Below are 24,982 nucleotides of genomic sequence, written 5' to 3' on the forward strand. Positions count from 1 at the left end.
ATCTTAACCGTCGAGAACGGAAGTTCCTGAGCGTTCAAACCCGCGGGGAAGCAACTCGGCAACGGACCAAGATGGCGGCGCCCACCGAGGGGCTAACTTTTGTCGCAGGGGTGGAAAAGAATTGGGGTGCGGTTGTTCGCTCCCCCGAAGGGACCCCCCAGAAAATCCGGCAGCTGATAGATGAGGGGATTGCCCCAGAAGAGGGAGGCGCGGATGCGTGAGTTCGCGAGTCAACTCTGGGACTGGGGCCGGCAGGTTGGAGACAGATTGGGGAACATAGGCCTCGGGGGTCGCCCTGGTCCGCGCCTCTGGCGTTGGGACGGCGTTTTCCCGGATCGGAAAGGGACTGGGGTTGCTACACTTAGCTTTTTTTTCTCCCCACCGGACCCCGCACGAGGGGTGGAATTTTGCCATAGACAGTTATTTGGAGGACAGAAAGAAAGAAAGAGAACCGCTAACTGAATGTGCGCGCCTAACTTCTCTTATTTAGGGGTTCTTTACCCTTTTTTTGTGCCACGGACCCCTTTGGCACTCTGGTGAGGCTTATGAACCCCTTCTCGGAATGTTTTTTAAAGACATAAAGTAAGATACACAGAATTTTAAAGGAAGTCAATGACGTTGGAATGCAGTTATGAAGACAGTAAAAGAAGAGCTACAGTAACATGCTTCTTTATTAAAAAATTAAGTAATACCTACCAGTAGGTCTGTTAACCCAGCCCGTCTGTTATGTCCCATAATTTCGTAGTGATGCACATAAACGCTGTTTTAAAACATGTGCAGCAACCATAATGTGATGAGAAAAATCTGATTTCTATTGATGACAAATTAATAGGTCCTGCTAAGACTTCTGACGTTTTTTACTTTCATTCGTAATTGAAAGGAATGCTAAATTTCAGTTAAACTAGTTGCGGTTGAGCGGATTCCGACTCATAGTGGCCCTATAAGACAGAGTAGAACTGCCCCATGAGGTTTCCAAGGAGCGGCTGGTGGATTTGAACTGCTGACCTTTTGGTTAGCAACCAAGCTCTTAACCATTGCACCACCACAATCCCATTTAAATTTATGCATCCTTTGATTTTTTTCCAAGAACCACACGCTTTCCTGAGGCTCTCTCTGAGTCTGAGAAAGGTTCTTAGAGTAAAAAATATATATATATGTTTTTTTGCGTATAATAGGTGTTGGTCTAATCTGCTTTTCTTAAAATGACTCTTGTCTTTCAGCATCCTCCCCCCCCCCAGCCCATTGCCATTGAAATGTCTTTCACTAGAAATGAGAAAATTGTTTTGCTGATCTTTTTCTCTGAAATTCTTTCATGAAATCTCCTAAAGATGTTTACTTTGATTTGAGGTTTTTTTGGCGGGAGGGTAGGGGTGTGTATCAGGGGCTGATTCAGGTAGAAATAAGAAAATTGTTTTTTTCTGCTGTTAAAAGAGTTGATATCTAAGGCAGTACAAATTGTATAATGCATGACTGTCACCTGGAGTCTCATTTTGCGTTTACTAAAGTTATGCAAAACACTGTTGGGAAGAGTGAGGTAGGAGAACAGTTTGTTAGTACAGGATTAGTGGAGCACTCCAGAGGTAGGAACTGCTGGAAAGTTAGGTATGGCCAACCTGTAAACAGTTTTGAATGCCATACTGAAATATTTGAATTTTATTTAGCAAATAGTATAAAACCATAGAAAATATTAATCTGAGGAGTAGCATAACTAAAAAGATTTTCAGGAATGTTAAGATCCACTGTTGATGTGGTTGATAGTATAATGTCGAGAGAAGCCAGATAAAAAATTCTTGGGCAGAGTGGTACCATAAAAGGATTACTACTAACAGTTCTGTCTGTCACTTTACTTTAGGAAGGACACATCTGTCACCTTGCAGTCAGTTAATGGATCACCCCAGGCAGAACAACCTCCGTTGGAATCTACAAGCAAAGAAGCCTTCTTTAGCAGAGTGGAAACATTTTCTATATCTTTTTTTTAAATTACAATTTATTTTTGTTGTTGTTGTTGTGGAGTTCCATATCCTTTTTGACTTCACGTTAAGTTGAGCTTCCTGCCTGCTCCTGGAATTGTTATTCCTCCGGGGTATTACACCACTTACTCTGATGTTTTAAAATTAAGAATCAAAACTTGGTAAAAAAAATTTTACCAAAAATCAGTATCATAAAATGTTATCCCTCAAAGTGACATCTGAGATTATCTAACCTTTATTTTTATAGAAGGAGAACCTAAAAGCCTGAGAGGAGAAGAAATAACAACTTTCATATATAGTGCGTTTTCACATATATTGTGACATTTGATCTTCACCTTAAACCTATGAAAATAGGTATTAGCATTATCCTCATTTTACAGGGGAGATGACAGTTAGGTCATGCGACTTGCCCAAGATCAACCTACTAACAAATAGCAGAGCCAGGATTATATCCTAGGACTCTTGGTACCCAAACCTGATAGTTTTTTTTTTTTTTTAACTGTGTACATTTCTTGTCTTTCTGGATTTTCCTTTGTGTATTAGTTATCTATTCTGTGTAAAAAAAAATTACTCTAAAACTTAGTGGCTTAAAACAACACACATTATCTCACAATTTGTGTGGATCAGGAATCCAGGCTTGGCTTAGCTGAACCATAGGGCTCAGGGTCTGTCATAGGCTGCAATCAAAGTGTCAGCCAGTGCTGCAGTCATCTCAAGATTTTCCTCGGGAAGGATCCACTCCCAAGCTCGCTCGCTTGGTTGCTGCCAGAACTCATTTCCTCATGGCTGAGGGTTTCACTTCCACGCTGATCGTTGGCTGAAGGCCTCCTTCAATGCCTTGCTACTTGGGCTTCTCCATGGGGAGAGTTTACAACACTGTGATTGGCTTCATCAGAGCAAGCCATAGAGTAAGACAGAAGCCAGAACCTAATCTGTAATCTAATCTCAGAAGTGACATCCCATCACTTTTACCATATTCTGTTCATTAGAAGCAAGTCACGTCCAGTCCACACTCAGAGAGGAGAGGATTACACAAGGCTGGGAATAGCAGCAGGCAGGGATTGCTGGGAGCCCTTTTAGAAGCTGTCTGGTGCACTTTGCTTTTGCAGAAGCTGTGTTTTATTTGTTTGCTTTTAATTTTACAATCATTACAAACTTACAAAAAGGTTACAATACAAAGAACTTTTTTTCTGAGCTATTTGAGAGTAAGTTGTCAAAATGATGCCCATTACCCCTAAATGCTTGAGTGTGTATTTCCTGCAAACGAGGGCTTTCTCCTGTATAACCACAGTGCAGCTCTCAAAAGCAGGAAGTTAATGTTGATAACTCACTACCCTCTGGTCCTCAGACCCCAACCATTCCATCAGCTGCACTAGTAACATTCTTCACAGCAAAACGATCCACTTGTGAGTCACACGTTGCATTTAGTTGAAACGTAGCTTTGGCCTCTTTTAATCTGGAACAGCTCCTTAGTTTCTTTTTTAATTTCATGATCTTGATACTTATCTCTAGTTTTTTTTTTTTTTTGTACCTCAATTTACTTTTGTCTGATGTTTTCTCATGTTTAGATTCAGGTTATGCATCTTTGGCAGGAGTATCACAGAAGCGATGCTGAGTTCTTCTCATTGAATCCCAGAAGGTGGTACCGGATTTCAGTTTGTCCCTTTATTCATGATGATCATTTGATCACTTGAATAAAGGTGTGTCTGTCAGGCTTTTCCACTGTAAAGTAATGCCCCCTTTGTAATTACAACGCGTTCTCTGGAGAGGTGCTTTGAATCTATGTAAATATCTCATTCCTTATCAAACTTATTATTTATAGAAGCATGGCCTTAAGAGTCCCTTTTTTATTCAAAGAGTTATAATTTATTACTATCATTATCATTTCAGAGCTCCAACTGTCCCTGATTTGGTCAGTAAGGACCTTTTGAGTTGACTTAGGTGTCCTTTTTACATCCTGGATCATTCTTTGGCCACTTTCTTGCTTTCTGGTGCAAGGTGTTCTCGGCTCTTCTTGTAGGTCCATGGCCTATCCCTGGAATCAGACATTCTTCCAGGGAGCCATGGTTCTTTTTAGTGGGGAACGTTATTTAAAAGTCAAGATCTGGGTGCAGATGACCTCGTAGCTACTGGCTTGCCATTGGTCTCAGGCCTTCTCAGAGGACAGAGCTAGGGAATATATATGTACATACATAACGTACATACATGTACACTTACACACATTTACATCTAACTTCATTTCTGTATCTCTAAGAAAATATGAGTTCCCATTGACACCTCCAATTCCAATTGTACCCCCCAGGATACATTTGAGTTTTTCCCTCTTTCTGTGTTTTTCTCTCCCTTATTCAACATTGTGAAACCTAACTCCTATTGTCCTTAATGTATCTATTCCTATGAGCAATCACCCACTATATATTTAATCTCCCATTTCTGCTACCATTTCCTCACCTCACTCAGGCTCCCGGCTCCATACTGGGCTGTCCCACATGGATGTCTGTTCACCCCACGTGGATTCTGACACCCTGCCCTGAGCCGCCCCTGCCCTCCTGTCTCAGATGTCTTACTTGCTCAATACCTAATGGCTTTAGGACTAAATTGTTCAGGAAACAGCATATTTTAACTACCATTCCTCTATAGTTCTTGGATTAATTCCTGATTTTGATACATTGTTTAGATCTATTTCCTTTTGTTCTCATTGGATATAAATTGATCACCATTTTCAATATGATAATCATTTATTTAACTTAAGTTGGTTAGATGACTTTATTACTCCTAGATAATCCCAGCTCCTTGAACGTATCTAAGTCCCATTTTCTAGACTTCAGTCTTTCTTTTGTTGATACTGGAATGTTTTTCAGATTCTCTTTATCACTTATGCTGGGTTACAAACGTCTGACAACCTGTAGTTACCAACCAACCTCTGTAAAGCCTATTAAAAATTCAAGGTACATACAGTAGTTCATAATAACAAATGAGTGCTACTTTGCATCAAATTATTATTACTGTATTATTGAAGGTGTTTTAATGTATCTGGAAGCATCTCTTTAATGTTTTTTGTGCATAGAAAGGTACATCCAGCTGAGAGCCTGGGTCCCTTCCCCTCCACCTCCTCCCAGCCCCTCTCTGCTAGTAGCAGTGCTGCCGTCTTGCCACAGGAAGACTGGGAGGACGCTGGAGTCTGCAGCGCCCCTACCCCCTGTTTTGTTCTTTCCTTACTTTGGGGTCTTGCTACCGGAGCCAGGAGAGGTTCTGAGAAGAGAAGAGAAGAGAAGAGGGACAAGAGCACAGGCTTCCAAGGCAGTGCATGAACAAGCTGGGGGCACAACGTCCCGGGCATCACCTCCAGATCGTTGCTGGCTGGGATGTGAGGAAGGAAAGCCCTCAGCGCCTACCACACCTGAAGCCCACCCTCAAAGGTGCCTCAGAGAACACATTAGGGCCCACCGCTGGAGTACTTACTGTCAGCGCCGTGGGACAGGAATGGCAAAGTGCTCATGGTGCTGGCTCCCTTTTTACTGAAAAAGCGAGGTGGGAACCACAGGCCTGCTGGCACTGGGCATGTCTCTGAAGCCAGCAGTGCACAGCTGGACCGAGTGCTGCTTCCTGCCTACCTGGAGTAGGGTGTACCACTAGCCTGCCCGCACCCGCTGAGCCCTACCTTCCTGGGCACCTAAAAAAAACCTTTAACAAACAGGCTTTGACTAACTAAAGTTAGTTATGAAGTGTACCTAATTTTTTCAATTTACATACACATACGACTTAAAGACAGATTTAGGAATGGAATACCATCATAATGGGACTGCCTGGAAAAGTATAGAGCTTTCCTGCATCTTTCATGTTTTATTCTATATTTTTCCTCTTTGCTCTGTAAAATAAGAGCTCTTTAGGTAAAATATAGAAAGTTGAGTATTGACTATTAAGCATCAATAAATGTTTTAGGACACTTTCCCAAGCACGTACTTACAGGTGTTCTCAGCCTATTTAAAACACATATACTCATACACGTTAGTATATAAGTCGAATTTTGGGGGGAAATAATGAAGCATTTATTTGACTGCCTTTATTCTTTTGGAAGGTAAAATTGGATGTGATACAACAGAAAAACATGAGTGGCAGAAAATATTTCTATTCGTTTGAATTTCACCATCCACTCGTTGCTTAGACATACCCCACTGCTTTCACTAAAAACCCAAACTCCTTGCAGGGTAGGACTGCCCCATAGGTTTTCCAAGGAGCAGCTGCTAGATTTGAACTGCTGGCCTTTTGGTTAGCAGCTGACCTCTTTAACCACTGTACCACCAGGGCTCCAGTGCTTTCAAATTCCTAGTATTTCATGTTAAAGTGACTATCTTCTGTAGCCTGTCCTACAACCAATAATAAATGTTTTAAACAAAAAGCTGCTGACTTTTTCTCTACTTATTACTCAAATGACCATCATTCTATAAAGTGTGTGCCTGTGTGTTAAAAACAGTTTTACCATCTTATTATTGTTTTCCCCTTAATCTGTTTATTTCTGTATACATAAAGAGTGACTGAAGTTTTAATTTCTGACGTACTCATTGTAATGTACTTAAAACATCTTTCTTAACATGGATACTCTTTGAAGTGGGCAGGTAAGCCCCCCGAGCTGTCTCCACTCGTCTGTGCAAAATATGGCTGGGTCACGGTTGAGTGTGATATGCTCAAGTGCTCCAGTTGCCAAGCTTTTCTCTGTGCCAGTTTACAGCCAGCTTTTGACTTTGATAGATGTAAGTATAAAGTACAAATTACACTTTTCTCCATATTCAAAGATTGTGCTGACTTTTTTAGAGATATACTAGTTTTTCTGAAAGGACTTTGATCAAAGAATATGTACTGCTATATATAGCAAGGTGAATTTGTAATTGTCCTCACTCTGGTTATTAGCTTTAGGTGTCTTTTTTTTTTTTCTTTTTAACTGGAGTGGACTTTACCTTTTTGTATTCTAGGTAGCTAATGGTATATTTATGGTTTCAAAATTTTAATTTCAGGCAAAGAGATGAAGAACTTTTGTCAAGGCTCACACTTTGGAATGCCCTGCTTTATAAGATATATGCTGTCGTCTTTTGATCTTAGAATCTCAATTTAGAACTTGTTTTATGGAAAATATGATGACGTAGTTGCTAATATTTTCATACATTTTTTAATTCTCTTAGTTTTATCTGTACTCATAAAGGCTCTTGGCCATTGGATTTTGCATCTAAATAGTGTATTTTAAGGCGTTGCTACCTATGTGGGTTTCAGATCAGGAACGATGTGCTGAGCTGAAGAAAGCCTTGTGTACTGCCCACGAGAAGTTCTGTTTCTGGCCAGACAGCCCCTCTCCAGGTACTCATTTCCGAAATTTCCTGGTTGTTATTTCTCCTTGGTCATTGAATCTATTTCTTTCTTTTTTTTTTTAATTTGTAAAAATTTTATTTAAAAGGAGTCTGGGCATATAATTGTATTGTTTTTATTATTTTTTAATTTTATTGTTAATAATATACACAGCAAAACATACACCAATTCAGCCATTTCTTTCTGTACAATTTGGTGACATTGATTGCATTTTTGAAGTTGTATAACCATTCTCACCCTCCTTTTCTGAGTTGTTCCCCACTCATTAACATAAACTCACCGCTCCCTAAGGTTCCTATCTAATGTTTCGAGTTGCCGTTGTCACTTTGATCATACATAGATAGTTCGAGGCAGACATTCTTTACTAGTTAAGCTAAACTATTGTTTGGTTTTAAGGAGACTTCGAAACCAAAACCAAACCCACTGCCGTCGAGTTGATTCTGACTTATAGTGACCCTATAGGACTGAGTAAAACTGCCCCATAGAGTTTCCAAGGAGTGCCTGGCAGATTTGAATTGCCGAGCAGCCATAGCTTTTAACCACTACACCACCAGGGTTTCCTTAAGAAGACTTGAGAGTGTGTACATATATATATGTATATATATATACATATATGTATATATATTTTCTCTCCAACCTTTTTTTTATGGTTAAAATTAGGTGAAGGTTTGCAGAATAAACTAGCTTCTCATTGAACAGTTAGTGCACATATTGTTTTATGACATTGGTTAACAACCCCATGACATGTCAACACTCTTCCTTCTTGAACTTGGGTTCCCTGTTACCAGCTTTGCTGTCTCCTACCTTCTAGTCCTTGCCCCTGGGATGATGTGTCCCTTTAGTCTCGTCGTTTTATGGGCCTGTTCAATCTTTGGCTGAAGGGTGAACCTCAGGAGTGACTTCATTACTGAGCTGAAAGGGTGTCTGGGGGCCATACTCGGGGTTTCTCCAGTCTCTGTGAGGCCAGTAAGTCTGGTCTTTTTTCGTGAGTTAGAATTCTGTTCTCCATTTTTCTGCAGCTCTGTCCAGGACTCTATTGTGATCCCTGTCAGAGCAGTCAGTGGTGGTAGCCAGGCCCCATCTAGTTGTATTGGACAGTCTGGTGGAGGCCATGGTAGCTGTGGTCCGTTAGTCCCTTGTGCCTTTAGTTTTCTTCATTCTCCGTTGCTCCGGAAGGGATGAGACCAGTGGAGTATCTTAGATGGCTGCTCACAGGCTTTTAAGACCCCAGACGCTACTCACCAAAGTGGAATGTAGAACATATTCTTTATAAACTATGTTACGCCAGTTGAGCTAGATGTTCCCTGAGACCATGGTCCCCACAGCCCTCAGCCCAGCAGTTCAGTCCCTTAGGGAGTTTGGTTGTGTATGTAGGGCTTCCATGATCAGGGGATATTTTTGGTTTATGGTTTAAAAATTATCTCAGGGCAATAGTTTCAGGGGTTCATCCAGCCGTGCCTTTCTAATATTGTCTATTTTTTTAACGAAAACCTAGTCTTTGAAGTTCCGTTTTCTTCCTGTTTGTACTTTTCAAGAAAAGCTAACATACATTTGTATATTATATTGCTACTTAACTTTTATTAAGTGTATTTGATATGACAAATGTTTAGCCAGGCATACCTTATCCCAGCCAGTCCTCACAAGGGCCCTGGGAGGTAGATATTGTCAACCCAATTGTTTAGGTCAGGAAACTGAGAATCAGAGGTCTTAAAACCAACTAGTGAGGATCCATCCCTGTGGTTTGATCTGATTTCAAGTCGTCTGCTTTTCCCATTATGCCTAGCAGCCCCATGTTCCACCCAGGAATCTTTTAGAGGGTGCAGTAACAGCACTGACAGTGGCAGATAAACTGTTCCATTGCTAAAGAAGGCTCACAGGGCCCAGGACAACAGTGCTTACAGATCTACGGTTTATTGCAGGAAGAGAATACGTAATAACAGCAGCTCTGAAGTAAGGTATCATCCCAGCCACAGGCTGCTCTGCAGCCAGGGGTGTAGAGGGAATGGGTGTAAACTCCAATTTCCTCCCTGTCTGAGGGCCGTGGCAGGACACACTCTCTCTTGAATCAGGAGCCATTACCAGTGTATGCATAGAAGGAGCCAGGGAGTCCAAACTGTAGTCTCAGGTGGATTTTTCTTTTTTTCTTTCCGTATTTTCTGGTCCTGTAGGCACATTCCTGCTGCATAACCAGCCTCAGCAGCAGAGCCCTCTAGTGGTCTCACCAAGACTTTCTGTAAAACTCCTCGGCCCCAAGGTTTCAAAGTAACATTATTAGTTCTTGTTTCATGCCTAGACCTGGGATCAGTGTTGTGTAGGTATATTTTGTATTTCAGTAGGAAAACTCAGGCTTATCCCAAGCCTGCTGGAATTAACCCTTACAGTACCACTAAGAAGAAAAGTAGATGGAAATGACTGTCGAGTGCCATCTACCTCTGATAATGAAGGGGTGATAGAAAAGGGATTATTAAGAAAGAAAAAAATTTAAGTGAAGATGACTATGTAACAAGGATTTCCTGCTTTTGGCCTGGCTATTTCACTGTAAAGTACAACCAGACTCAGTGCTGTGAGGCTGTGACTCCGCCTCCATCCCGTGCACTCAGTCCAGGTGTTTAGGTCTGCCGAGGGCTCTGTGGGCAGTTCCCTGCTCCTCTTACTGTACAGGTAGTCCCCAGCTTACGACATGGTTCCGTTCCAACAACTCTGTTGTAAGTCGGTTCTGAAGTAAGTTGAATACCTTTTTATTTTTATTTTTTTTAGTTTTCATTGTTATTGCCTTTTATCATCAGTATCTTTATAAATCCAGTTTTTGTCTTTGAGGGCTGGAAACATTACATATAAACATCTTAGTGAACATCTGAGAACGAGAACATCAGCAAATGTCAGGCTGCACATATTACTAACGATAAAATACAAAAAAAGAAAGGGATGGATGTTTGTATGGTTCATCGTAACTTGCATATGTGTTAAGTCAGGGACTACCTGTACACTCTGCTTCTTGATCTCATTTATAACTTCAGCTACCGCCTACTTGCAGAGCTCTGACTCCTATCAAGACTCATATTTTCTTTTGATCCAGACTCATATTTTCAACTACCTTCTGAGCATTTCCACATAATATCTTGCAGGTACCTAGAATTCAACATACTCAAAACTGTTCATCTTATGCCTAAAACTTGCTTATCTTCCTATATTTTCTCCATCTTGGTAAGCAAGACTAACCTCCTTGTCCAGTTGTCCAAACTGGGAACCTGGAAGTCACCTCAGAAGCCTCTCCCTATCATCATTCGCCTGGTCTTATTCGTTCTACCTCCTAAAGAGATCTCAGATATGACCTTTTATTTATCCTGTCCCTTGGTTTGGTTCTGTAACGTCCAGGGGACTTTGGTGAACACCCACAACTATTTATACCTTAATGCTTACATTTATTAAGCATATCTAATAAATACAGTTTTGAAAGTAATTTTTCTAATATTTACCAATAATTACAAACTAAATTAAATTCATTTAAACATTTTAAATTTAAACTATTAATTTTCCAGGACTGACTGTTTTAAACATATCAAACATTTATTTAAACAGACAAGATACACAGAAGCATTTATTATAAAACATATATTTAAGCTTATGTTAAAACATTTTCATGATGGGTTTAATTTCTTCTTTGTCTACTCCTCTACCTTCATAGGGTTTAACTTGCACTTTCTTAGAGTTGTAGCAATCAGACCAAACAAATTAGAAGAATTATCAGAAATGTCTTGGGACCTGGTTTCATCTCCCCACCTGAGCCACTGGTCACCAGAACACATTTTATTTTTATTATTAAACCTCACTTTATTTTTTAAAGTCTATGCCTTTCGCATTGGTTTTTGTTTTTTCTAACCTGGATTTTCTAGTTAAATGATGCATCTTTTTAAATTGATGGCATGTGTTTTGAGATATGTGGTTCCTTGCAACGTTTTAAATAATTTGAAACACTGTTATAGAACTTTTTTTTTTTGTCCCTGAATAGCAAGTATTCTTTTTTTTTTTTAAGTAATTTTTAAACTTTGGAATGGTTCAAGTATAGATACAAGTATAAATAATAAGGTAAGAAACGTATTTCTACCACCCAGCCTCACCTAATCCCAGCGTTTTGCCATCCTTGCTTCAAAACCACCCACCCCCATTTTTTTATTTAAATCCAGAAGTATTAAAGGTATACCTATGTAACCCTCTCTAATCTCATTCCCCTGCCTCCCTAATTGGAGGTAACTACTATCCTGAATTTGGTGTTCCTCATTTGTTTACTTGGTTTCTACTTCAACATATATGTGTGTTCATAAGCAGCAGATGTAGCACTATTTTGCTTGTTTTAAGACTTTCTGTAAATGTTATCATATTGTATACTTTTACAACTTGCCTTTTTTTTGGTCAGCTTTTTAAAGATTAACCCATGTAGTTGTATGTAGCGTGTTTAAAGCTTTATAATTAGTAGGGCCATCCAAATTTTAATCTCCTAGGAGATGAGGTAGAGAGTTTGCCCACTTAGCTCCTCTTTCAGAAAGCTGGAGTCCTTGGATGGTGTGAAGGTTATTTATTTTTGCACTTGGCTGCTAACTGAAAGGTTGGCAGTTCAAGTCCACCCAGAGGTACCTCAGAAAAAAGACCCGGCAATCTACTTCTGAAAAATCAGCCATTGAAAACCCCATGGAGCACAGTTCTACTCTGAAACACGTGGAGTCACCGTGAGTCGGAATTGACAATGGCAATTGGTGTGTTTTGGCTTGTGTTTTTGGAAAACTAGCTTATTCATCATTTTAGAAGCCGCCATCAAACCCTCTTTCCACACGGCTATTGTGTTTGACTGTAACTTGGGTGCCCTTTTTACTTAGTTATGTAGCATCACAGGTGCTGATCGAGCCTTCTTGTTCTTGGCACCTCCAGTGTTCGGCACTGGCTCCGAATTCGACTGAGCATATTCATGGTTCCCTTCTCTTCTTACACAAATGTTGAGCTTTTGGAGTGTGTAGATTAACAATTTTCATCAAATTTAGGAAATTTTCAGCCATTATTTCTTTATATATTCTACCTGCCCCTTTCACCTCTCCTTGCCTTCTAAGTACTCTCCAAAGAGCCTGATTCTTTAATAATATTAGAGACCCAATTCTGGTTACTAAGGATGCAAATAAATAAATTAGTAGGGGGCAGAAGTGCTATCATTACTGTTTTGGGGACGACTACTAATAACAAAACTGGAAGAAAGACTTATTTTGAACAGCCATATTGGATTATAATTGACATATAATAAACTGCACAAATTTAGGCATATGGTTTAATAGGTTTTGACATATGTACATCCATGAAACCATCACTGTGAGATTTCTGTTTAACATCATGTGTTCATATTCCTTTTCCCAGTTTAATATGGTATGTTATTGTACTCTCTTTTTCTTAAAAGTTTTCATTGATCATTAAGAGTTATACAACATTGATACTCCTCCTTTCCATCCTTATACCACGGGTGTCTTTATTTCTTACAGGAAGTAATACTTTAAAGTCTTTTAAGCTTATTTTTTTGCTTCCAGACTTACGCCTTCAGTCTCTATTCTAAAGTGCTGTGTATGATCTATAATATCACTTCCTCCTTTAAAAATCTTTCAGTAGTTTCTCATTGCATACATTAATAAAATCATGGTCTGGCTGCTGTCTACACTCTGGCCTTATCTTCTCCTGACACTCTCCCCGTAGGCACACTGTGTTCCAGCCTAGAAACTATTTAGAATTCTTCACACGTACCATCCTTTGGCCCTTTATCTTTGCACACCGTGGTTGGTCTTTCCAGCTCAGCTTAGCCCTGCCTGCTTCTGAGAAACCTTCCCTGAGAACCCTCTACCCTAATCAGCCCTAGTTTAATGTCAGGAAGCTTTTGAGGAGGGAGGAAAGTAGGAGGGATGGAAGAATAAAGGCAGGAGGAGAACAAGTAATGGAAAACAACTCAGTGATGTAGCCAAGGACCCTGTTTTTCCAAGAAGCGCGTCATCTTACTCTAAAACTGGCTTCCCCCAGGGTTGCATGATGGCAGCCTTTTCAGGAAGAATGGAGGCCTCCTTCCCATATTCACAGAACCCCCAGCAGTTGTCCTTTCCAGTTGTCCTATCCTGTCCTATCAGCCAGGACTGGATCAAGCGCCCCTTCCAAAATGAATGCTGTTATTGTGATTGGTGGAAACAAATCAGGATATGCTCCTGAGTCAGTCACAGGAAGAATCGATACCAAATAAAATCCAGGCCCAGCCAGCAAGGCAGGAGCAGGGGATGGCTGGGGGGTGTTTCTGCTGCATGTCTGGGAGCTCTCACAGTGTTCTCCATTTCCTGTTGTCATAGTACTTTTTACTCTGTCTTAGTTACGTGGTGCTGCTGTAACAGAACTACCATAAGTGGATGGCTTTAACAAATGTATTTTCTCCCAGCTTGGGAGGCTGGAAGTCTGAATTCAAGGTGCGAGCTCTGGGGGAAGGCTTTCTGTCTTGGTCAGCTGTGGAAGAATGTCCTTATCTCTTCTGAGTTTCTGCTCCTGGACGATCTTCATTTGACTTGGCATCTGTCTTCCCCCATCTGTGCTAGCTCCCTTGCTTGCTTTAACATCTTCTTTATCTCAAAAGAGATTGACTCAAGATTTCCCAAAAAAAAAAAAAACTGACTTAAGATAGACCCTACACTAATCCTGTCTCATCAGCATAACAAAGACAACCCATTCCCAGATGGGATTATAACCATAGGCATAAAACCAAAAACAAAACCAAACCCATTGCCATGGAGTTGAATCGGACTCATAGCGACCCAATAAGATAGAGTAGAACTGTCCCGTAAGGTTTCCAAGGAGCGGCTGGTGGGTTCGAACTGCTGACGTTTTTGGTTAGCAGCTGAGTTCTTAACTGCTGAGCCACCACAGGCATAGAGGTTAGGAATCACAACACTTTTTGGGGGGGATGCAATTCAATCCCTAACACATGTAATGTTATTGCTTGTCTGTTTCCTATTGAGAGCAACAGAAGAGTATTGAATGTGCCTTTCATCTTCATAACCTAAAGGCCGGGCATATAGTGACTGTTCAGCAGCTGAATGTTAATGTGGGGCTGAGAAAAGACTGCTGAGGGGATGGGCTCCCTCTTTTTCAGATGATCAGATGGTTACCAGCTTAGGGTAACATGTCCTCACTTTATTCTTCCTATAAAATCTGTTACTTCCAACATGTATTTCCATTCCCTCTTGGAGCTGATTCAGTGTTGTTTCCATTCAGTCATCTTTCTAGGCCTAATGGCCCTCTTTAGGAAGTAGCGCAGCTAGGCCTCTCTACCCTCACATTTTGTATTTGCAACCAGTGTACCAAATATCCAACAGATGAGTCAGGTATGCCAAAAATTATTGTAGCATGGAATCAGTTGTTTTTCAAACTAATTTTCAAATAGATTCTTTCATTTCCAATTTAAGTATAGCCAGTATGTGTCCTCATTTTATATTTCAACTCTAATACCAAGTTTTTCTTGACGTTATGATATGAACCTTTTTATATCTTTTGGATAAACATTGGGAATGTGCATTTTTTTTGTTTCTGTTTTTCATTCTTAGCTCATAATAATTTACCTATAACTTGTTAGTTGTTATATGGTGTTGGCTCTTTAAACCTAGGATCACTATGAGTTGGAATCGACTCGACGGCAACAGGTGGGTTTTTCTTTAAACCCTATCACCTATTCAAGTCTCCACCCTCAACTATGTTTTGGTTTTTTTTCTTACTTTTAAAAAATTTTTTTTTTTTTTTTAATGTGCTTTAAGTGAAGGTGTACAAATGAAGTCAGTCTCTCATACAAAAACTCAGGCATGCCTTACTATGTACTCCCAGCTGCTCTCCCCCTAATGAGACAGCAGACTCCTCCTCTCCACCCTGTATTCCCGGTGTCCATTCAGCCAGCTCCTGTCACCCTCTGCCTTCTCATCTCGCATTCCTTACTTTTTCCTAATGTAGTAATTTCAAACACAGTAAAGTACAAAAATGATATTTAATGAAACCCCATCTACCCATCACCCAACTGCAGCAGTTATCTATTTATGGCCAGTCTCATTTTCTCTATATTCCTACCGCCTCCCCATCTTTCTCCTTTGTTTTGAAGTTCAATCCCAGACATAATATCATTTTATCTGTAAATATTTCAAGCTATATCTATAAACAATACAGAGTCCACTTTTTAAACATAATCATAGGTAGTCCCTGACTTATGATGGGGTTCCATTCTGACAACTCCATCATAAATCAGTTTGAAAGTAAGTCAAATACCTCTTTTTTATAAATTTTCATTATTACTGCCTTTTATTATCATTATCTTTATAAATACACTCTTTATTCGTCTTTGGGGGTTGGAAACATTACGTATAAACTTACAGATTGAACATCGGCTCTTCCTGCTTCTCCGGTTATACTCACATTATGTAAGCCAAAAAAAAAGGACAGTCAGAAGTGAGGTTCGTTGTAACTTAAACATGCCGTAAGTTGGAAACTACCTCTAGTATAACCCAACCCACTACCCACTGCCAAGTCCCATTGAAAAACCTAATTTCTTAATATCACCAGCTATCTGCCCAAGTTTACATTTACCTAATTGTTCTATAAATGGTTTTTATGTTTTACAGTTTACACCATTAAAATCTTCTAGTTTAATTTTTCCACAGATCGATTTGGGATGTTGCCATTGGATGAGCCTGCTGTTCTTCTCAGTGAAGTTCTAGATCGTTTTCAAAGCCTTTGTCACTTGGACCTCCAGCTTCCTTCTCTGAGGCCGGAAGACTTGAAAACTATGGTGAGTTTTACTTGGCTAGACTACAGGGCAGTGGTGTCACTAAGGTTGATGCCACCCAATGCTGTAACTCGTGTCGTTCCCCTTGCCTGGGCGGGGTAGGGCCACTGGCAAACACCCACAGCTCCCTGCAACTCTTCCCCTGTCCCACTGGTCAAGGCAGAGACCATACTCTCTGCCTAATGGCTGGTGCCGAGTTCCAGTCACCAGTGCCGGGACTGGTAGGTGACACGGCTCCTTGTGGGCCCCTCCCCTGGTGGCACCAGCCTGCCCGCCACTGACCCTGGGGCCATTTTGGTGTCACCCCCTCTGACAGGGTTATCCAGTGCGGTCCATACCACCCCTGCAACTCCCTTAGTGATGCCACTACTACAGAGTCCTCCAGTTGTCAACAGCATTTGTACGTGAAGCGTTTCTTTTAATGGCAAGAGGGTGCAGATTGCTATGAAGAGAGCAACTTACCTGTCTCTCTCCTGACCTTTTTTAAGTCTCTACCAGAAGAGAGACTGCTGAGGGTTTAAATAAATGGGTTCCATTTTAGACATGGTTCTTTAAATGGCATAAATTCAATTTTATCTTGATTTGTTACTTAAACTATTGAACAGTAGATACTGAGATGTGACTTCATGGGATTTGTTACGTACCATTTTCCAAAGAAAGTACTAGAGGAGAAGTTATAAACTCCCTTCCTTATTATGAATAGAAATTTTAAAATGCTCTGCCCATCTCTACTTTGAAATTGAATACTTACTGTCCCATCTGGTCATCCTGTGAGGACGAGCTTTACTGCAGGAAATAGCAGCTAATTATTTGCATCTTCAAGTTGAGAGGCTGTTACGAGGTTTAACACCAAGCTGTTAACCTCTGTTGTTTATGACAAATGTTACCCTGCCCTTAGGCAAGGCAATTTTTTTTTTTTCACCCTTTTTCTTTATTCTCAGTGCTGAAATAAAGACTGTGAAAGCCCTGTTCTGTGAAAAAGTAAATTCACTGTCAGGCCAAGGTGTGAACGGTAATCTGTTTTCAGCATCTGGGCCTGAAGTTTACAGGTCTCAGAGAGAATCTGAAATTGGTAAATCGAAGACAGTCTAGTGCCGAGAAAAGATTGGCTGTTCCAGGAAGCCTGCCTCCTTTCCCAATCGGCAAATCCAGGGAAGTTCAGAAAGTTCTGGGTTCTAGCTTAGCCCTGTTCCACGAGTAAGTCTTCTTTTCTAGTGAAGTATTGTCGTCACGTTTGTTAATGTCTTTCATGATTTTTGCCCTGAACCGTCCAGCTACATGATTATCCGTAACTTCTTTTCAATGGTTGAGACCTTTAATACGTTTATGACCTTGACTCCTTTGCAGTGCTTGACAGAAGACAAGATCAGTCTTCTCCTAAACCTCCTTGAAGAAGAACTTGATCACCGAACTGATGAGAGAAAAACTACAACCAAATTAGGCTCAGACGTCCAAGTCCATGTCACTGCCTGTATTCTCTCTGTGTGTGGCTGGGCGTGTAGGTGAGTCATCCGTTTTGCCTCAGGATACATGCTGTAACAATATACATCCATGTACATCGGCCACTAATACTGTTTGGAAATCACATGCTGTTTCTTGAGAAAAATGGAGCCAGAGAGAAACTGGAGGGATTGTAAGAATGAGTAACAAAACCAGAATTAGAAGTGAGGAATTGTTCACACCTCAGCTTTATTTCTTGCACTGTCACTTCCCAGCTGGGAATTTGTGTTCCTATAAACACTGACATTCCTATTTTTAGAAAGGAAAAAAAGTCAGTTTAATTGATAAAAAACTACCAAAGGAAACTCCCCAGCTGGGCCTTCATGTTGGTATTTCCATTCCAGCTGCTCGATTTGGCACAGACTTCTCCTGAGATAGAAGACTGTCAGAACCAATCTTGTTTTGTATTAAATGCGATTTTTTTTTTTTTTGCTATATTAAGGAGTGTTTTTCATTTGAAAGTTTTGGGAGGGACAGGAGAAATTTATAAAAGTCACCTTTAAACTAGCCTTGCCCACAACGCCTAGATCTTCCTACGGGAAATGTGTGAGCAATGATGAAGTGGGGGCCCTGACATGGGAGAAGGAGGGCTCTGAGAGGGTGTGGTCCCCAGTCCACTGGACTGTTTCAGAGATCTGTTTGATGGGATAAGGAATACTCACAAATCATTGTACTTAGTCACTTGGAAATGTTACCGTTTGAGCAAACTTCCTTTGTTTTCTCTTCATACCTAGCTCTTCCCTGGAGCCCATGCAGCTCTCCCTGATAACGTGTGCACAGTGTATGAGGAAGGTGGGGCTCTGGGCCTTCCAGCAGATCGAGACCTCCGTGCCCGACCTGGAGGCATCCTTCGGCCTGAGCAGCTCCCCCATCCCAGGCCCTGAGGGGCGGCCAGAGCGCTTCCCTCTGGTGCCAGAGTCCCCTCGGAGGATGATGACCCGCAGCCAGGATGCCACATTTTCCCCAGGCTCAGAGCAGGTATGGGCATGGCTTGTTTGGGGTAGATTTTTAAAAAATAATTTTACTGTAATAAAATACATAAAACGAAATGTTTGCCGTTTGAACCATTTTCACACGTGTAACTCAGTGACATTAGTTATATTCACATGGTGTGCAGCTATCCTGTCACCACTACCCATTTCCAAGTTCTTTCTCATCACCCTCAGCAGAAGCTCAGTAACCCCCAGGTAGTAACTTCCCTGCCCCATCCTCTGGTCATCACTGATGAGCTTGTCTCTGTGCGTGTGCTGGCTCTAGATATTTCCTACATGTGGGAGCATGTGATATCTGTCCTTTTGTGTCTGGCTTATTTCATTCAGCATGTGATGTGTTTAAGGTTCATCCATGTTGTAGTATGTGTCAGCACTTTACTTCCCTTTGCGGCTGAGTATTCTGTCATAGAGTTATACCACGTTTTATTTCTCTGTTCGTCTATTTATGAACACGAGTTATTTCTACATTTTGGCTATTGTGAATAGTGCTGCAATGAAGATTTGTCATACAGGTATCTGTTTGCATCCCCGCTTTCAAGTCTGAGTAGTACCTAGGAGTAGAATTGCTGGTAATTCTTCTATGTTTAACTTTCTGAGGGACTGCCAAACTGTTTTCCACAGTGGCAGCACCATTCTGCAGTCTCAACAACTTCCAATTTCTCCACATCCTGGCCAACCCTTGTTTTCCATTTTTCTGATAATAGCCATCCCAGTGGGGGTAAAGTGGTGTCTCTCTGACGGCTCATGCTACTGAGCATCTTTTCATGTGCTTATTGGCCGTTGCTGTGTATTCTCTTCCCCTCCCTGGTTAAATTTATTCCTAGGTATTTTACTCGTTTAGATGCTATTGAAAAATGGAATTGTTTTCTTAATTTCCTTTTCAGATTGTTCATTGCCAGTGTGTAGAAACAATTAGTTCTTTCTGTGTTGTTCCTTCATGTACCCTACAACTTTGGTGAATTTGTTTATTATCTCTAGTAACTTTCTCATGGAGTATTTGGGATTTTCTATATATATAGGATCATTAGTCTGCAAAGAGATAGTTTCATCTCCTCCTTCCTGATTTGGATGCTTTCTATTTCTTTTTCTTGCCTAATTGCTCTGGCTAGGACTTCCAAGACAGTGTTGAATAGCAAAGATGAAGGCAGGCATCCTTGTCTTCCTTGTCTTATTCCTGATCTTAGGGAGAAGGCTTTCAGTCTTTCACCGTTGAGTATGATTTTCAGCTGTGGAAGGGTGGATTTTTGTAAAACACTACTCTTGCCAGAAGTGTTGTTGGCGGAAAAGATAGAAATTAGGTGGGTAGGCTTCACTTCTAACCACATTGATTAGAATACCACATAGTGTTATTCTTCACCAGCTACAGTGGAAAAGCTAAATTCTTTAAACTGTAAAATGCTAGCTTCCACATGCTTCTAGAAATATTTCTCTTTATCATGATCATGTCACTTATGCACTTATATTATCTCCCCTTTCCTTTAGGCTGAAAAGAGCCCAGGTCCCATCATCTCCCGAACTCGGAGCTGGGACTCTTCCAGTCCTGTTGACCGTCCTGAGCCGGAGGCTGCTAGCCCCACCACCAGAAGCCGCCCAGTGACCCGAAGCATGGGAACAGGAGACACCCCTGGCCTGGAAGTGCCATCTAGCCCTCTGCGGAGAGCCAAACGAGCTCGCCTCTGCTCTTCCAGCAGCTCGGTGAGTCCCAGAGCACAGTCCCTGGAGAAGCAGGCTGGAGCCCTTCCTGGGCCTGTGGCTAAAAGTAGACCATATGCATAAGTGTGAAGACAGGACAGGGGTGTGACTGAAGGGAACAAATTGAAGAGTTTTGTCATTTGTTCATTTGGAATGAATTCTGGAGTGGTAATAAATATTTCAGACAAATGGGACAGCAGTGAGATGGGGGGACAAAACCTGATAAGTTTGTCTAACACAAAAGGAGTGAAAGAATAAAGAACACATAAGAGTTTAAAGGAGAAGGTACAAACTAGAAATGTGGGCAGCTGTGAAATTCTGGGCTTGATGACTAATAGCAGTGCCACCTTGAAGTTGCATAGCATCTGCCCTTCATTAACTGCTTCTCTTCCTCCTCTGCCAGGACACATCTTCCCGAAGCTTCTTTGATCCTACCTCTCAGCATCGAGACTGGTGTCCATGGGTGAATAGCACGCTTGGCAAGGAAACGAGGGAGAACAGTGGAACCGATGGCGGCCCCCCTGGCGAGCCAGGCTGGAAGGCAGTGTTGAACACCCTCCTGGCCCACACCCAGTCCAGCCAGCCAGCTGAAGCTGACTGCATGGTGAGAGGACTGTGCCCTGTGTGTGTAGCGCTCGCTGTGGGTGGGGTGGGGAGCAGAGGCTGGCCCCATAATTAGCACCCTGCCTCCCCTCCACTTTCATAAGTCAGGTGAGACTCATCCTGGTTTATCCCAGAAAACAGGCTTAGAACTGAGTCAGTGTTTCTGCAGTTTAGTGTATAGCACTTCACCAAATTTTGGTAAATTCTTTATCTTCCCAACTAAAATGATTCAAAGCTGATGAAGAGCACCACACAGAAATAGATGAATAAACAGCTGCCCTGGCCTCGTGTTGCAGAACAGCTGCTTTTCCCATCAGTTGCTGTGACTTGTCATTGGTACTTGACCGACTAACGTAGCTGTTTGGAGCCCTGTGCTCTGACACCAAGATTATGATTCCATTCCTCACATTGAGCACGTTACTCTAGTCCACAGACCTCAGCCAGCCACCTAAGCACTGGTTCCAAATGTGGGTAAAATCAGGTCCATCGTGACAGCTGAAAAAGAAGCCAAGGGTTTGCTCTGTGTGAAGGCTGAAAGCCATGGGGCATTAAGGAATCAGGGAAACTAGATTCCCTCTCCTTTGCTGGCTCTCTCCCACATTTGCCTTGTGCCTGGTATAAACATGATTTCTAACCTCTGTATCCCCCAAGGACAAAGTAAAACAAGACTTACCAGCAGATCTTCACAGCCGTGTGTTTTTGTAGGACCAGAGGGCTTCACTGCATGGAACTGTAGTCAAGCTAAGAGCCCAGGAGTATACACTGGTCCCCTCACTAAATACACAGATAAAAGTTTTCCAACTTTTAGTAGGAAAAAAAATCTGCATTTTCCCAATTTAAAAACTTTTGAAAATATGCAGGGCTATTTGATGATAGGTATTTTACCCACCTCTCAAACAGGAGCGGTTAAACCTGTATCTTTGCACATGACTTCTCTCTGCCTGTAGCCCTGGTGGCACAGTGGTGAAGAGCTCAGCTGTTAACCAAGAGGTCGGTAGTTCAGATCCACCAGCCACTCCTTGGAAGCCCTGTAGAGCAGAACTACTCTGTCCTGTAGGGTCACTATGAGCTGGCATTGACTCAATAGCAAGGGGTTTGGTGTTTTTTTTTTGTTTGGTTTTTTTTTTTTTTTTTTTTGGTTTTCTCTCTGCCTAGATGTTCATGGAATAGTGTATTGGTAGCTTTTATTAAGACTCCCTTTGTCACTGTCATACTAAAAAGAAACCCCACAGGATTTCTCGTAATAGAGGAAATTGGCCTTATGATTGGCCTTGGACTCGGGACTCTGAAGATCCTTTTCGGTAGCTTTTCTTTTAACCTTCCCACCACGCTCCTACTAGAAAATACAAAGCTTCATCAGGCTGTGGGAAAGGCCCTTGATGCTAGGAAAACGTTTATACAGTTTTTCACACTTACGCTTCTCTCAGCTTTGTTTTCTGATGCTGTCATAACTAAATTCTCCTCAGTCATTAAGGCTCAAAACTTTTCCCTCCTGAGGCTTTTGTTGAGACACTCATCCTCAAAGAGAATAAGAAAATTCTGAAAATGTCATCTGATGTCAGAAAGTGTCCATTGCCTTGCTGATGTCATTTGTGCTCTCACCGAGATCCATTCTGCGCGGGCTGTCCGTGCTCTTCATCGTGACCTGCGAAGGCAGAGAGAACCCAGGGTTCCGACTCACCGAGAACTTTATCTGTCAGTGAACTGCTTTGTCTCCCTGTAACACCATCTGTGAGAATCCCAGATCACTTCATAGGCATGATCAAGTGGCAATGAGATTCTTCCTATTATTAGCTCTGCTGGCTAAAACAAGTTGAGAAGGCCAAGGTCATCGTTTAAACCCTTAAGGTCATTTAACTTTGCCTTATTACTTGCCTTGGGTTATATTGTTAACACCAGCTGGGTATCATGAAGATGTGGATCCTTGTTCCCAAGAAATAATGATTTAGAAGGAGGAAAATGCAGATCAGAATTCCAAATCTCATGAAATCCAGACTTTCTGGAGCCAGGGAAACGGGATGAACCCCCCAAAACTGTTGTCCATAGATGATCTTTAAACCTTAAACTGAAAATATTCCCTGAAGTCTTAAAACCAAACAATAGTTTAGCTTAACTAGTAGAAAAAAAATATCTGCCTTGAGCATTGTGTTCTCTTAAGAACGATCTAGATGGGATCAGATTGGCAACAGCAACTCAAAAGATTAGATAGGAACCTTAGGGGACAGCAAGTTTATGTTAATGGGGGTGGAACAACTCAGAAAAGGAGAGAGAGAATGGTTGCACAGCTTGAAGACTGTCCATGGAGAAACTGTCAAATTGGTGTATGTTTTACTGTGTGTGTTCTCCACAACAACAGATAAGTTCAGGCCAGCTAAGCATCACAAATGAGAAACCAGTGCACAGTGTGTGCTGCACAGGTGGTGGGTCAGAGTGCCCTCACAGACAGACCCAGCTGCTTGGAGGGGGGCGTGAGTGTATCCTAGAGGCCCAGAGTCTGTCAGCAGTAGGTCTAACAGTAGAACACAGGCTTCTAGATACCTGAGGTGTACATTATTTATAGCACAATGAAAAGTGTAATTTGTTTGACCCCCTCCTAGACATTGCGACAGGAGCCCTGGTGGCGCAGTGGTTAAAGCAATCAGCTGGTAACTGAAAGGTCAGCAGTTCAAAACCACCAGCGGCTCTGTGGGAGAAATGTGGCAGTCTGCTTTCATAGAGAGTTACAGCCTTGGAAATCCTGTGGGGTCGTTGTGGGTCAGAATTGACTTGACAGCAGTGAGTTTGGTTAGACATAGCTACATCATTGCAGGAGAAATTTACAAACCAGGCCTCAAAGCTGTTACCCGTCCTTTGTCTCTATGAAAGAATTCACTCTCTTAATGAGTTTTTCTCTCTGTAGAGTCTCTCCGAGAAATCAAGGAAGGTATTCCGAATATTCCGGCAGTGGGAATCTTTATGCTCATCCTGAAGATATTCTAGCCCCTTCCTGGAGAGAACTGGGATGAGAGCAACTGTTTTGAGAAATAAAATCGGAATTTCCTTTTGGTCAGCTGATACTAAGTTTTTCTCCGTTGGGGTTTAATCATAAGGAGCCCATGCTGTCGCAGAGGCAGTAAGTGCCAACCGCTGCATCTGCCTAGGAGAACGGTTTCCAGGTATCCAGGTAGGGCTGTGCAGAGGTAAGATAGCATGCCTGGCTCTGTCAGAGGAGTGTGGGGCTCTGAAACCAGATGGACAAACACGGACGTGACACCCATTTCACCATCTTTAGCACAGGACAGTGTTTGGAGGACTCTCACATCCCAGCAATATGACAGTATGTGTTAATAAAATATTTCCTGAGTTTCTTACTGCTGGAGAACCATTTCCCACCTGCCTTGTGGGCTGATAAAAAGGAAGCAGAGACTGAGAAAACTTCAGTGGACCAGTCAACAACATCAATATTTTGATTTTCAGATTGGCTGCAAAGCCTAAAATTTGTGATTCCAGTCAAAGAGGTGTAATCTTTGTTTAACCAGAAGCAAGCCAGTCGTCATTGTATCACCAGGGAATCCCCTGGTGTGTTATAGGGAATGGTAAGCTGACCATTTGCTCTCCTTACCCTGGTAATATGAGCAGAAAAGAATATACCAACAAGAGGAAGGCACATCAGAAGAGACCCGTCTCTGGGAGCCTCCTCATGCCAGCACCCCGAGTTGGGGGCCCTCAAGGCTCATCACTGCTGGTAGGGAGCATTTGTCTCCGTGGTTCTGAAGTCAGACCCTCACCCAGCTCCATCTAAGGACAAAGTGCCCATGACCTGTTGAAGGCTAGAAAATAACTTCTCTGACAGGTCTTGTTTTCTTTCGTTAGCTGGTTGGTTTGTTTTATAATTCACTTCTTTTATATTGAAGTATTTTAAAGAAAGTAACAGACAGCATTCCCTCCATCAATACTGTAGTTTATGGCTATAAAAAATCAAAATTTTTTGTACATATTACACTCAACAAAAAGTAAATAACCCCTTAACAGCATCTAATTAATACTCAGTCCATAGT

At 41.7% G+C, this 24,982-nt stretch overlaps 1 protein-coding gene across 4 annotated transcripts; it reads left to right on the forward strand.

Moving 5' to 3' along the window:
- Positions 1-23,994, forward strand: ZC3HC1 (zinc finger C3HC-type containing 1). 4 transcript variants are annotated; one of them, XR_010322604.1, is made up of 11 exons: positions 1-217; positions 1,853-1,964; positions 6,571-6,721; positions 7,236-7,319; positions 16,034-16,161; positions 17,506-17,660; positions 18,393-18,636; positions 20,133-20,345; positions 20,746-20,946; positions 22,443-22,793; positions 23,845-23,994. XR_010322604.1 is itself a non-coding variant. In XM_064289734.1 (10 exons), the coding sequence occupies exons 1-10, from the start codon at positions 72-74 to the stop codon at positions 22,527-22,529; spliced, it is 1,521 nt and encodes a 506-aa protein (XP_064145804.1). In that variant the 5' UTR covers positions 1-71; the 3' UTR covers positions 22,530-23,831. The 4 variants fall into 4 exon arrangements, 3 of the variants coding, with proteins under 3 accessions (XP_064145804.1, XP_023400392.2, XP_003407093.1); XM_064289734.1 differs by lacking the exon at positions 23,845-23,994 and having other exon boundaries at positions 22,443-23,831; XM_003407045.4 differs by lacking the exon at positions 22,443-22,793 and having other exon boundaries at positions 4-217.
- Positions 23,995-24,982: the final 988 nt, after the last annotated feature.

This window comes from Loxodonta africana, chromosome 8 (genome assembly GCF_030014295.1).
Source record: "Loxodonta africana isolate mLoxAfr1 chromosome 8, mLoxAfr1.hap2, whole genome shotgun sequence".
Classification (NCBI taxonomy): domain Eukaryota; kingdom Metazoa; phylum Chordata; class Mammalia; order Proboscidea; family Elephantidae; genus Loxodonta; species Loxodonta africana.